The sequence below is a fragment of the Myotis yumanensis genome, unplaced genomic scaffold, assembly GCF_028538775.1.
Source record: "Myotis yumanensis isolate MYYU_CA2020_CCGP unplaced genomic scaffold, mMyoYum1.0.hap1 SCAF_17, whole genome shotgun sequence".
In the NCBI taxonomy this organism is placed as follows: Eukaryota; Metazoa; Chordata; class Mammalia; order Chiroptera; family Vespertilionidae; genus Myotis; species Myotis yumanensis.
The window spans coordinates 24,208,354-24,222,877 of record NW_027223768.1 but is presented as its reverse complement, the minus strand read 5'-3'; the positions used below and the strand labels follow the sequence as shown (position 1 = coordinate 24,222,877).

Below are 14,524 nucleotides of genomic sequence, written 5' to 3'. Positions count from 1 at the left end.
ATGTGGCTGACGCTAGGTCTAAAATATTCCTAGAGCCAACAATGAGTCAGTTCCCTCCCATGAAAGAATTACTTCAATGATTATTGCCCACTGTGAACACAAGCAACCCACCAGGCACAGGTTGACTGGTAGGGCCATTTCCATTTCTTAACTATAAATTAAACTTTACTGAAATCCTAAATAGCAGCTAAATATTTCACAATATCTCTCCAGACTACAAAGTCTAAAGACTCACTGTCTCTCCTTCTTTCTTCTTTGTAAGTCCAGAGTAAGCTTCAACTACTCCAAGATGGTAGAGTTGTCTGACAAGTGACAGGGCACAGGACTGTGCTGCCAGTTTTTTATTTGATCCATGTTCACGTGCAAAAATCCCTATAAATTAAGGTCAGGATTACCAAAGACAGAAGAATAACTCAACTAAGTAAAGAAACATCTTGTTTCATAAGCAAAAACAACCCAAAACCAACAAAACCCACCCTAAAATACAGAGTAAGCACTGTGTTCTAAGTTCTTTTTCATTCTAACTGCTAACCAAAAGCAATTTCTATAACAGCATATCAATTGAGTAACCAACCATCTTTGACTATAGGCTGACACTAAGACACATACAAATCATCACTATAAAAGCAATAACCTATTTCAATAAAACGTGTCATTAATATTATTTGACATTAAAAAGGGGAAGAAGCCGAAACCGGTTTGGCTCAGTGGACAGAGCATCGGCCTGCGGACTCAAGGGTCCCAGGTTTGATTCCGGTCAAGGGCATGAACCTTGGTTGCGGGCACATCCCCAGTGAGGGGTGTACAGGAGGCAGCTGATCGATATTTCTCTCTCATTGATGTTTCTAACTCTCTATCTCTCTCCCTTCCTCTCTGTAAAAAAATCAATAAAATATATTAAAAAATAAATAAATAAAATAAAAGGGAAGAAAACATAGCTTAACGTAAACACAAAGGATCAAAAAGCAAAATAAAAAAATGAAAATGAATTCAAAGTGGTTATGCAGATCAGGGGTTAACAATCTTCTATAAAAAGTCAGTTAATAAATATTTTAGGCTTTACAAACCACATGATCTTTGTCATAACTACTCAACTCAGCCTTTAAAGTGGGAAACCATCCATACAAAACTTAGCTAGGGTTTCACAAACTACAGGCTCAGAACTAATCCTATCATCCAATTTATATTCCTTTTCTAAATTTCACCTAGCTACTTTTACCTATGTTTTTAGAACTGTACAAATACAACAAAAATAAGTGTGTGATATATGTGACCCCCAAAACTTTTTATGACCTGGCCCTGTATAGAAGTGTGCTATCCCAACACAAATAGATGAGTAACAGTGTGTTTGAATACAACTTTCTTAAAGAAAATGCTAGTAATAAGTTTTCCCCTCCTTCTGTAACAAGGGGCACAGGTCCTTCCTATCTAAATAGCCAACTTAGTCAAATTAATTCTGATGGTTGTCAGATGAATGGGCTTACAGATGTCAGACTGCCTTAAATTCTTTTCCCTTAACCACTCAAAATAACTTATTTTTAAAGTCTGGGATAAAAAAATTCAACATCATCTCCTGATGATTTATTCACAGACTCCATTCTATCAGGAAAGTCCTTCATATATGCAATTTGAAACACAAGTGTCAGTTGCAGAATTCTCAAATTGGAAAAAAATCCTTGGCCATTTCTCTCAATTCCCAAATAAAGTAAATTGTGTCCCAGAGATGTAAGGTGTGATATTCGAAGTCATAAAATCTGTAAGTAACAAAGCCAGGTACATAGGGCTAGCTCCTTAGCCTTCAAACACAACACACCGCCCATTTTAAACTTACTAAGCATAAAGAATACATGCAGCATCCGTTTGCCTTTTTACTTTCTTTATGAATAACCCCTATCTATTCTTTGTTTCTCAGGGTTACTTTCTCAACTTTTCTTCATGACTCTATGACAGTGATGGCGAACCTATGACACGCGTGTCAGAGGTGACATGCAAACTCATTTTTTTGGTTGATTTTTGTTAAATGGCATTTAAATATATAAAATAGATATCAAAAATATAAATCTTTGTTTTACTATGGTTGCAAATATCAAAAAATTTCTATATGTGACACAGCACAAGAGTTAAATTAGGGTTTTTCAAAATGCTGACACACCAAGCTCAAAAGGTTCGCCATCACTGCTCTATGACTAAGAAATGCTACACATCCGTCTTCTAATCCTATCATTCAATTTATACTCCTTTTCTAAATTTCACCTAGCTACTTTTACCTAAACAGAAAGAACACTTTTGTGTAGAAATTTAAAAAATTCTTTGACACTTGCAGACTCCTAAGTAGCCTACCATCTCTTACCCTTTAAATTTTAACACTAGCCTGATTTCCCCTCCACACCTGCAACTTGGGAAACTGGGTCCTCTCATATAATCACTAATCTCCTAAAACACCCTAGATGCTGCCTTATATCACGTACTCTTTTCAATTTATAAAACCCACGTATTTGTAGCTCAAGACTCCACTGTGAATACTATTCTTCTATGTAAGATTCAGCTTATCAGTAACACTTACTTCTGCCAAGCATCTTGATATAAATGGTCATTTCTGCAATAAAGCTCCTGTAACGACATATACAAACAACGTTAGGAATTTCACTATTAGAAATGACTCAATCCAGGAATCCTAAATCAGGCGGGCTTTTCCAACTGCTTAAGCAAATCACAGCCAAAAAACAAAACAAAAAAACCATTATAAAACATTTGCTTCTGTTCAATCCTACAACAAATGGAGTATATAAACTTCAAATAACATACAACATGGCACAAAACTGCTATAATCAAACCCAATAAGCTAATTTATCATGAAAAGAAAGTGTTAGGGTTTTAGATTCTATATTTACTTACTCTTACTCCAAAGGTTGTACTCTGAATAGCTAGAAAACATTCAATGGAAAGGAATTTTCCACTTAGCTTGGGGCCAAGAAATAAAATAGGACCAAAGCTCTTTAAATTATAGTTGTGATTAAGATTCTCCTTTGCGTGGGCTACCCACTAATGACTTTAATCTGTTAAGATAAGCTAAATATAGGTATGCATGCACACAGCACATGGACACACAAACACTGCATGTATCAGTGGCTCCTGAGGCAGGGGTCTGGTATCTGTCTACAGGTAACAACAGCCCTTAATAACAAAAATGTTTTAGCATATTTATATTACATTTATTTAAATCAGATCCTGGAGAACAAAAAACTTTTGAAAATTATAGCTAAAATTGCTGGCAGATTCTAGGGAATGGTTTAGGTTTCAACAAGGGAAAAATTGCCCTTTGAAAACTATGCTTTCTGATCCTTCCACTGCTCAGGTACCTTCTAGCCTTGACTTCGTGCTACGAATAAAAGGTTAAGTGAGGGTTAAGAAAAAGATGTTAGACTCCTTCCTATACATCTTGTGAACTGACCTTCAGGCACAGCTGGTTCAGGGGTCAAAGGCCACTGACTTTCAGGGGAACAATCCACCCTTTCATTAATGACACGATGCCAGTATGTTTCTCAGCCAGGCTTAAAGTCAATCTCATTCTCCTCCACCTAGGGGGAACAGCGACACCAGAAATCAGTTTACAATCGTTTCCCATGTGATTGCTTAGTTCAGCCTAAGCAGCAGCACATGTGTGTGTATGAACACAGACCTCTGGTGTTGCTGTCTGTTATGCCTTTAAATAAAGGACATACAAGGAGCAGTGCTGTCCCAGCTTCCCCAACTGTCTTTGCCTCCCTCATATTCATTATCCTGAATTCTTCAATTCTTTGTATCACAAGTCAAAGATAAGATAGTGACATAAAAATTTTTACAACAATATACTGTCAGCACAATTAATTTATCCAATTGTTCTGAAAGTCACCAAGTGCTGCTAAGCCCAATCAGTTCAGAAGGACAAAATATTCAAGAAAAATTATTAACAAATGCATTTTTCCTTTACAACCTCTGAGGGTTTTAAAGTCTGACATCAGAATTAAGTATTTGAGAATTCAGGATTGAACAAAACAGTGGGGTGCAGAGGTAACAATGCTCTAAAAATCACTTTGACCACAATGTCAAAGTTTTGTTTTAGTAATAATTATTTTAGGGTTGCTAGATGCACCCAAGGGAGAAAGAATGCTTTTGATTTTCAAGAAAAATACTTCTAATGTATTTGGAGTAATTTATTTCTTAAAAAGAACAGCAAATTAATCATCCAGGTTTTCATTATGACCTTCCCTCCCTTCCAATAAAATACAGTTCCCCCCGAAGAGTCTAATCCATATGAGCCTTCCTGGGAGTAATAATTACTACACCCTGGAATGCTCTCAGGAAGAACAGCAAGCGGGCTGAGAAACATACTGTCACTGTTACAAGGACCCCTCTTTATGTTCAGTTTTACCAAGTTAACAGGCTACAAGGAGGCTAATTCACATACAAAGACGGAGGCTAAACCCTTAAAACTTCAACAGGATTCTTCAGAGCTAGCAAGTTTCAAAGCCAAACAAAAGGATATCTAGATCAAGGTGCAATGCAATCTACCTGAGATGCTAAAACTTAAGTGTCCAAAACTCACCCATTAAAGAACTAATCATTGTAACTGCCTCTAACAAAACCACAGAGAATAAACTCAGGGCCTCTGGCTGATAGCACCAGCTGTGGCTATCATTTTTGCCTTTCAAATTCAAATGAGAACCTTAAAAGTCTAGCAATACAAACAGCAGAATGTCTTACACAGCTGTATAATCTAGACCAATGAATATCCAAAACAACCCTGACTTACTACAGAAGGAAAGAGTGAAACAAGCAAACCTGTTGTGATCAGGGCCCACTTGGGTGTACTTATATTCTCCTTGGATCTTTTCTTTTTGGAAATATTGGTTCAGCCGAGCCTTAGCATTTTCCAAGGTCCAGTTTCCATGGAGCCCAGCATTTAAATCCACTTCTTCTGATTCTAGAGTCTGTTGAATCAATGAAAATTAAATTTGGCTGCACTGATTTTACTTATGAATATTTAAGGTAGAGAAATTTATAACAATAACTTCATTGTACCATCTTTTATAATGCAAAAGCTGCTTTTTAAAAGCTACTTTTAATAGTTTCTATTCCTAGTCAAAATTGAGCTGGAATTCGTTTATATTGCATCTGATGGCCTTATTAGCTAACTAATACATTAGCTATTAACATATTTAAATTGTTACTAAGAAACCTTTCACAATTCTTTTGTGTGTGCTAGTTTTACCACTTTATATATTAAGTAGGAAGATAAGTTGTTTTATCAAGGCATTTTTACAACGAGAACTCGTAAAATGTACCAAGCAAGGCAATTACATTTCCTATAAAGCAGGTGAGATCTTTTATTACAACAAAGGAAAATACTGTTTTATTTCACAGGCAATTCTAGTAACCAGATTTAATGTGTAGTCTAGATTTTTGGTGTCATGTATGATCAAGTTGTCTCAAATAACCACTGAGAACAATCACCTAATTATTAAGTTGTGAATATCTTAAACCTTGCTATGAACTAAGTCCTAACTCACATTCCTAGAGAGCTAACACAGGGGGATGACAGTCTTACCGCTTGTACTTCCTGTTCTTCCTTTGAGTAATAATCCTTGCAGTTGGATCCTCGATCCCAAGTGGACCCAGGAACACCATAGCCAGAGGCCCCAATTTCAGAATTATTTTCTATTAAGGAAAGAAAATGACTGGTTTTTTTTGTTTTATGAATCAAACTGCAGGAAGATCCTAAATATTTTAAAGACTATTCCTAATTTTAAAGACCACTCCATAATTAGAAACGCAAGTTTCAATTATTTGGAAATGGGCTTGAAATCTCCATGACTTACTTAAAAAGTGTTGTGTGACTACAGGATAGGACTAAATTGCTAATTCCAAGGCTGGTATGCAGGGCTAAGCCAGCAGTAATGGTCAGAAGTGGTTGACAATCTAGCATGCATTAGCAGTGTAGCACTGTCTGTCAAGGTGCTACATATGAAATAAATGATTAAGTGATAAAACTGTATCTTTGCTAAGTATGACTATGGAAGGAAGCTATCTGCTAGTGCTGGAAATAAAAAATGAGAAGCTGAAAAGGGTAAGTGATGAATCCTAATGAAAAAGCAGAGTAACTAAAGAGTATTGACTAATCACATGCTTTAAGATAATTACTCACCCAATAATCTTAAGTAAATACCACTGTTATTCTCATTTCATAAATACTGGATATGAGACTTAATTTGACCAAATACCTTAGTTCATCTACTTTACAGTGGACATACCAATGAACGTTGAAGTAATATATGAAATTCAGCAATGGCTTGGATCCATAGGTAAACAAGTTTATAATATATTTGGTAGGATAAGTTAGAAACAAGAAAGGGCAATAAATAAGACCCTTTAACCAAATGTTCTAGCCTGTGCAAAAATTTATCCATAGATTAGAAATTAGTAAATACTAATTATATAGCAAGGAATTTAAGCTGTATCATGCTTTATAAAAAAAGTTAAATGAGCTGGTGGTATTTGCAAACTTATGAAGGCTTTGGGATCGCTCACAACATTAAGAGTTTATTAGAGTTATTTCTTTCTACCCAAGTGAAAAACAGAGATGATGACCAAACAAGATAGTGTATAACTTACTCTCAGTCATGCGAACACACTCAAGTCCCCTACCTGCCAAGAGAGACAGATGTGGGGGAAGAGGTCCTCCCATGGTTGTTGGCAAACCTTCACCAGTATCTGCTGTAGTGTCAGGTGTATCGGTAGGTGGAGGAACAGGGGGTGCTACCTGCAAGTGAAAAAGTCAAGGCAGTATAAGCAATTTCACCTTCACAGGGACTAGTAAATTCTTTTCTACTTAGAGCCTACATGCTGCCCCTCCTCTTCCCATATTAACCTCCTTGCTTTCAGTAACTATAAAACTATTAAGTTCTCATTTCAGGCATAAAAAGCAAGAGTAGTATAGATTACTCATAATTCTCCATCTGGGAATTTTATAAGTACATATAACATGTACACAAATATAACTTTCCCATAAAAAGTGAGATCAGTTTATGCTGTATTGTTAATTTACTTCTTCTTCCACTTACTATCTTTCTAAGTACATTCAACATTCAAGAAGTATCTGTTAGGAGCCTTCTACATGGTAACATTGTTCTGGGTACTGAGGATAAAACAATGCAAAAAAAGGGCACATGTTCTGTACTAACAGAGCTATATTCAAATAGCTATATTCTCCTTCTATATTCTTGTAGAGCTAAACAAGAAATAAATAAATATGTCAAGTGTGATACAATACTAGAGAGAAAAATGAAGCAGAAAATAGAGACTATGAGAGGTCACTATTTAAATAAAGTGAACAGGGAAAACTGCAGTCATAGGTGACATTTGAGAAGAGATACGAAGCAAGTGAAGAGCCAACCAAAAAAAGGAACTGTGAGAAGAGATTTCCGGAGAGGAAACATCAAGTTTTAAGACAAATGCAAAATATTTTACATACATTTTCTACTTCTTTAAATATTGATCTACATGAATTTTAAGGACTTACTACTCCACTGTATGGATATACTACACAAAGAAAAAGTAGCAATGATTTGAAATGACTTCTGATGAAAAGACCAAAGCAGAACTGCATCTGAACATCAAGAAGACAAAAATCATGACTACAGAAGAAATATACAACTTTTAACATAGACATAATAAAGACATTGTGATTGTTAAAGATTTTCTTACCTTACTTCAGTCATCAATTCAAATGGAGATGCAACCAAGAAATCAAGAGAAAGCTGACTCAGAAGGGCAGCAATGGAAGATTTAGAAAAGATCATCAAGAGGAAAGATGTGTCAACAGAAACCAAGGCGAAAATTGTTCACACCCATATAATTTCCAATTACTATGTATGGATGTGAAAGTTGGACAATGAAGAAGGCTGACAGGGAAAAAATTGATTCATTTCAAATATAGTGTAAGAAGAACAAGTGTATCCTAGAGCAAATTAAGCCTGAAATATGACTGGAGGCAAAAATGACAAAACGGAAGCTGTCCTACACTTTGGGCACATCGTGAGAAGGCAGGGTTCTTTGGAAAAGACAGGAATACTGGGAAAAATAGAAGGCAGTATGAAAAGAGAAAGACCAAGAGATGAATTGACCCCATAAAAGAAGCCATAGGCACAAGTCTATAGGAGCTGCCCAAAGCTGTTAAAAACAGATTATGGATGTCATTCATAGCATGTTGCCAGGAGTCCGTGCCAACTCAACAGCTCATTGCGCACGCACACACATGCACGCACACCCTCACTCTCTATATAACTCAAGCAATACCATGTTGATGGATATTTAGATTATAGCCAATCTTAAAAAATGTGTAACTTCAAAACTAAGAGAAAATAAATACTAAAAATCACTATTAAAAAATTATAAAGTCCGTCTGGCATGGCTCAGTGGTTGAGTGTCAACCTGTGAACCAGGAGGTCTCGGTTTGATTCCCAGTCAGGGCACATGCCCGGGTTGCGGGCTCAATCCCCAGTACGGGGCTTGCAGGAGGCAGCCAATCAATGATTCTCTCTCATCATCGATGTTTCTCTCTCTCTCTGAAATCAATAAAAATATATATTTTAAAAAATTATAAAACATTGCCTTAAACTCTCTGTACCTTAAGCTCATTTAAGAAAAATTCATAAAAGTTAAAAGATACCAACATTTTAAAAAGCACCACAGCGCTCTATAGAAAGGTTGCTGAATTCCATACTCACCCAGCACTATATATGAGAATCTATTTTCCCACACTCTCTCCAATTCTTGGAATTATAGATACATTTTACATCTTTACCAATATCAGTTTTGGTATTTGTTCTAACAATCTATTACTTTAATTTACAGTTTGTTTGTCCAATATTCTACCTGGATATTCACTGTTATCATTGATTTCTAAGAATTTAACATTTCAGTGCTATGCACTCTGTCATACAAGTTCCAAAAAAAATGTTTGTCCTTTCCCTTTTAACTTTATTAATACTGCTTACTCTCCAAAAAAGTATTGTTAGTATATTTTCTATAGTCAAATCTAGTTTTTGCCTTTTACATTCTCCACGAAATGGCCTTTCCTATCCTGAGAACTACTATCTACTATTTCTTGTACAATAATAAAAGCATTTGAAGTTCCTTTGAATAAATGATTACCCCTCTGCCCTCCAAAGTCTTGATAGACACTGTTATTTAAACAGTCTATTGTTATAATTTTAAATTTTCATTTAGAACCAAGTGTTCAAATTTCCAAATATTTAGTAGGATTTTTTGGGTCCCTTTGCTACTTTCTCATTTTACCATTTTAGTTTTACCAATATATATTAGCATCTTTAATGCTAAGTGGATTGGTTCAATATGAACTGATGTTTCTTTGTCTTTTCTACTTTCTTCCTTAAAGTTTATTCTGGACAATGAAAACACAACATTCCAAAACTTATGGGACACAGCGAAAGCAGTCTTGAGAGGGGAGTTAATAGCTCTACAAGCCTACTGCAAGAAACAAGAAACAATGAGAATAAATCACCTAACCCTACAACTCAAAGAGTTAGAAAGAGAGCAACAAGAAAAGCCCAGTAGAGGAGAACCAAGATGGCGGCATAGGTAAACACCGGAGTTTGCTGCCTTGAACAACCATTTCAAAAATACAACTAGAAGATGGAACAGACATCTTCCAGAACCACAGGAAGGCTGGCTGAGTGGAGATCCTACAACTAGAAGGAAAGAGAAAACCATACCAAGTCTCAGAGGAGGCACAATTCAGAAGTAAAATACTAAGGTACAGAGGCACACGCGAAGTGGGCTGGCGGCTGAGGGTGCGGTTGTCGTTTTCAATTGGGAGGGAGTCTCAGGCTCTGAGCTCCAGCTCTGGGCGAGTCTCTAGGGACCCAGACTCATACGGGAGAAGCGGGACTGTCTGGCATCAGTCGGAACTCGAGGGCAGCTTTCTCTTCGAGGGGCTTGCAGTGATTACCGGGACATTGAGAAGCAAACCTCTGAGGGCAGGACTCAGAGGAGCCATAACTGCTAGCCCCGCCCTGTTGATCCGGTGGGACCCGCCCCGCCCAGGCCCTGCAGGGAGGCTTTTGCTGAATAGCCGCAGGAAAAGGCTAGATTAGCACCTCCCTAGAGATCCAGGAGCCAGGAAGCCCAGAGGTCAGAGTGGGACCATCCAGTCCGCAGCTCCATGGAAACATAAAAGACATACTCAAGGGGCAGACTCAGTGAGCACCAAAGCCCCATTGAAGCAAGTCTTTCCCCAGAGGGGTGTCTCCAGCACAGAAGTTCTCCCACTGCAGACACAGCTGATTCTCTCAGCCAATTGGCCTGGAGTTCAATTCCTCCTAGTGATAACTACAACAATCAAGGCTTAACTAAAACAAGACTGTGCACAAAGCCCACAAGGGGTTGCACCAAGAGTGTCTACCTCAGGTAATTGGAACATTTAGCACAGAAAGGCACTCTATCGACACAGCGAAGCATAAAAAAATGCCGAGACAAAGAAACAGGACAGAAATGAAGGAAAGCAAAATGCTGGATATAGAGTTCAAAACCACACTTTTAAGGTCTTTAAAGAACTGTTTAGAAGCCGCCAATAAATTGAGTAAGGCCCTCGAAAAGACTGGTGAGACCACCGATAAATGTAGTGAGATCCTCGAAAAGACTGGTAAGACCGCTAATAAATGTAGTGAGATCCCCAAGAAATCTAGTGAGACCCTCGATGTTGTGATAAAGGACCAACTAGAAATTAAGCATACACTGACTGAAATAAAGAATATTATACAGTATCGCAACAGCAGACCAGAGGAGCGCAAGAATCAAGTCAAAGATTTGAAATATGAAGAAGCAAAAAACACCCAAATAGAAAAGCAAAATGAAAAAAGAATCCAAAAATACGAAGATAGTGTAAGGAGCCTCTGGGACAGCTTCAAGCATACCAACATCCGAATTCTAGGGGTGCCAGAAGAAGAGAGAGAGCAAGATATTTTAAACCTATTTGAAGAAATAATGACAGAAAACTTCCCCTACCTGGAGAAATAAATAGGCTTCCAAGTCCAGGAAGCGCAGAGAATCCCAAACAAAAGGAATCCAAAGAGGACCACACCAAGACACATCATAATTAAAATGCCAAGAGCAAAAGACAAAGAGAGAATCCTAAAAGCAGCAAGAGAAAGAAAGTCAGTTACCTACAAGGGAGTACCCATATGACTGTCAGCTGATTTCTCAACAGAAAGTTTGCAGGCCAGAAGGGAGTGGCAAGAAATATTCAAAGTGATGAATGCCAAGAACCTACAACCAAGATTACTTTATCCTGCAAAGCTATCATTCAGAAGTGAAGGTCAGATAAAGAGCTTCACAGATAAGAAAAAGCTAAAGGAGTTCATCACCACCAAACCAGTATTATATGAAATGCTGAAAGGTATCCTTTAAGAGGAGGAGGAAGAAGAAAAAGGTAAAGATACAAACTATGAACAACAAATACACATCTATCAACAAGTGAATCTAAAAATCAAGTGAATAAATAATCTGATGAACAGTATGAACTGGTGATTGCAATAGAATCAGCGACATAGAAAGTGAATGGACTGACTATCCTTGTGGGGGAAAGGGTGTGGGGGGTGCGCTAAGAGATTGGACAATAATCATGCACCTATGGATGAGGAGAGTGGGTGGGGAGTGAGGGCTGAGGGTGGGGTGGGAACTGGGTGGAGGGGAGTTAAGGTGGGAAAAAAGAGGAACCAATGTAATAATCTGAACAATAAAGATTTAATTTTAAAAGAAAAAAAAAAAAAAATAAAGTTTATTCTGATATTATGTCTACTCCCATTTTGTTTGTACTTCATTTGTCTGATAAAGCTTTATTCATGTCTTTATTTTCAATCTTTCTGATTAAAAGATTCTATTTAAAAAAAAAGATTCTATTATTTTATACAGAAAAGGTGCTGGAACTGCAAGACCAGTGTAGCTGGAAAACAGGAAAAGAGGAAGAAAATATAAAATGCATAGTCAAAGCATTCAATGGAAAAGATCTGAGCATGTTAAAATGCTACAATGAAAAGACAATAGGGTCTTGTTTCTGGTGTGGCCAAACAAGCTCCTAGAGGAAGGACTACACTCCTACAGGTAACATGAACTCCAGGGAAAACAAATACCAAAGACTCCCACAACTATATGAAGGCACTAAAAAGTGAACAAAAGCCAGCAGACTCTGGAGGGGACTTAAAATAAGAGAAACCAAAGGATAGCGAAAGTGTAACTTCTATTGATTTTGGTTTTCAGTCTGAGGAAAGATTCTGAGAGGCAAATAAAACTCCAGTAGAAAACCTGGTCTTTCTGGCCGAAGTATCAGATGGTAAGAGTTTGGGGACCGAAACTGATAGAAAGTAAGGAAGGAATCCTGGAAAGTAAAGAGGGAGGAACCTTAAATCCTGTGCATGAACCCTGCCCAAATCTCTAACCCCTGAACTACACATACACTGGACAGATTCCAATCTGCCTAGCAAAGGATCAGAAAACTGAGGTAAGATTTGAGCTGTTAGTCAAAAGGCAGTGTTTGCAGATAGAGTCCAATCAACTTATCTGCTTGATAAGAGTAAAAGCAATACTCTCTGAAGGAACATTGTATAAGATCTCCACAATATAATATTCACAATGCTCAGACTGTAATACAAAGTTACTTCACATAAAAAAAGAAAAAGGTGATCTGATTTCAAGAGAAAATGTAATGAATGAACAGAGCCAAACCTTGAGGACTCAGATGTTAGATTAGTAGTCAAGGACTTAAAAGCAGCTATTATAACTATGCTCAATGACATAAAGGAAATTCACATTCATATATTATGAACATCTACAATAATAAAAGCACAATATGCAAATCGACCAAACAGTAGACCAACCATCCGGACGACCACGCTATGACACGCACTGGCGCCAGGCCAGCCAAGGCGGGTGCAATGTGATTGGAGGTGGGGTGAGGGTGGGGCCTCGCCATAACCCCGCAGGAGGCCCAGGCCACCAGCCAACAATGCTGTGGTGGGTGTGCGAGGCCCGGCCAGCACAGAGGGAGGTCCAGGCCAGCAAAGCGATCACACCCCATGCCTGTCGCCTGCAGAGGAAGGCGACAGGTGCTAGGGCAGGGGAAGGGGGGCAGCACTACACAGATGGCAAGTAGTGGCAGGGGCGGGGACAGCTGCCAGCAGCCAGGGAAAGGAAAGCCCCAATAAACTCAGATCACGGGCCAGGCCTAGGGACCCTACCCAAGGGGTCCCAGATTGTGAGAGGGTGCAGGCGGGGCTGAGGGGACTCTCCCCCCTGCACGATTTTGTGCACGGGGCCTCTAGTCTATATATATAAAAGGCTAATATGCTGTTTGACCAGTCACTATGACACGCACTGACTACCAGGGCTGCCACGACTTGGCAGCAGTGGTTCTCGGGTGAAGCACCCTGAAACCAGAGAGGAGGAAGCCTGATTCCTCTCGGGCTGTGCAATTCCACTTTGAGCCATGGGTTATGTTGTTGCTGGGGCCCTGTCAGCCCCGAATCTGGTTTATGGCACACTTGTGTTTGTGTTCCACACCCTGTACAAAAGCAACTTTGCAGAGTGCCCTCTTGCACTCTAGGACCTGGGGGAATATCGAAGAGCTGGTTTCGACCTCATCCCCGCCAGGCCGAGGGACCCCACCTGCTGGAGGGACTCTGCTCACTCCACAGAGGCAGAAGGAGGTTGGCTCCAGGGTGTGTCCAGCCCCGCCCCATCAGCCACCTTCTAATTAATTTCCTTTCAATGTGCACGAATCTGTGTATTGGGTCACTAGTACGCTTATAATGAATGAAAAGGTAAGAAATGTCACCAAACCGGCAGGGGGTGGGTGGTGGTGTGTGTGTGGCTAAAAGTTCTAGAAATGGAAAATACAATATCTGAAATAAAAAATCCAATGGATGGACTTACCAGCAAAATGGAGATGACAAAGGAGAAAAAAAGCAGTGAATTTTAAGATAGTCATTTGAAATCATCCAATCTGAGTAAAAGAGAGAAAGTAGGGGGGAAAAAAGAAGACAGCTTTGGGACCCTTGGGATAACATCAAAAGTTTAAACATACATGTGAACACAGGAATCCCAGAAAGAGAAGAGAGAAAAATGAGGCAGAAGAAATAATAACCAAAGTTTCTAAATTTGGTGAAAGACAAATTTAAAGATTCATGAATCTCAGCAAGCCCCAAGCAAGATAATTAAACAATAACCAAAAAACCATACCTAGTCATAACATAACCAAACTCTAGAAACCAAACATAAAGGAAACAAATGAAAGCAACCAAAGAAGACAACACATTACATATAGAGGGAAATGATTGGTTATAGTTGACTTCCTATTAGAAAAAATGGAGGTAAGAAGAGAATGAAAAATTATTTTTAAAGTACTGGAAAATGGAAACAGGCACCCCAAAATACTATTACTCAAAGAAGGTAAAATAAAAACATTTTCACA

The 14,524-nt window shown here is 38.5% G+C and overlaps 1 protein-coding gene across 1 annotated transcript in view; it reads right to left on the bottom strand.

The window, feature by feature from the left end:
• The window catches only part of DHX9 (DExH-box helicase 9), a 48,166-nt gene that overhangs the window by 26,727 nt on the left and 6,915 nt on the right, over window positions 1-14,524 (bottom strand). The window contains exons 4-8 of the mRNA XM_070397386.1: window positions 6,685-6,799; window positions 5,588-5,697; window positions 4,822-4,970; window positions 2,564-2,610; window positions 236-372 (exon numbers count right to left, since the gene is read on the bottom strand). Of these exons, the coding sequence (XP_070253487.1) occupies window positions 236-372; window positions 2,564-2,610; window positions 4,822-4,970; window positions 5,588-5,697; window positions 6,685-6,799 (558 nt within the window). The remainder of the gene's footprint in view (window positions 1-235; window positions 373-2,563; window positions 2,611-4,821; window positions 4,971-5,587; window positions 5,698-6,684; window positions 6,800-14,524) is intronic.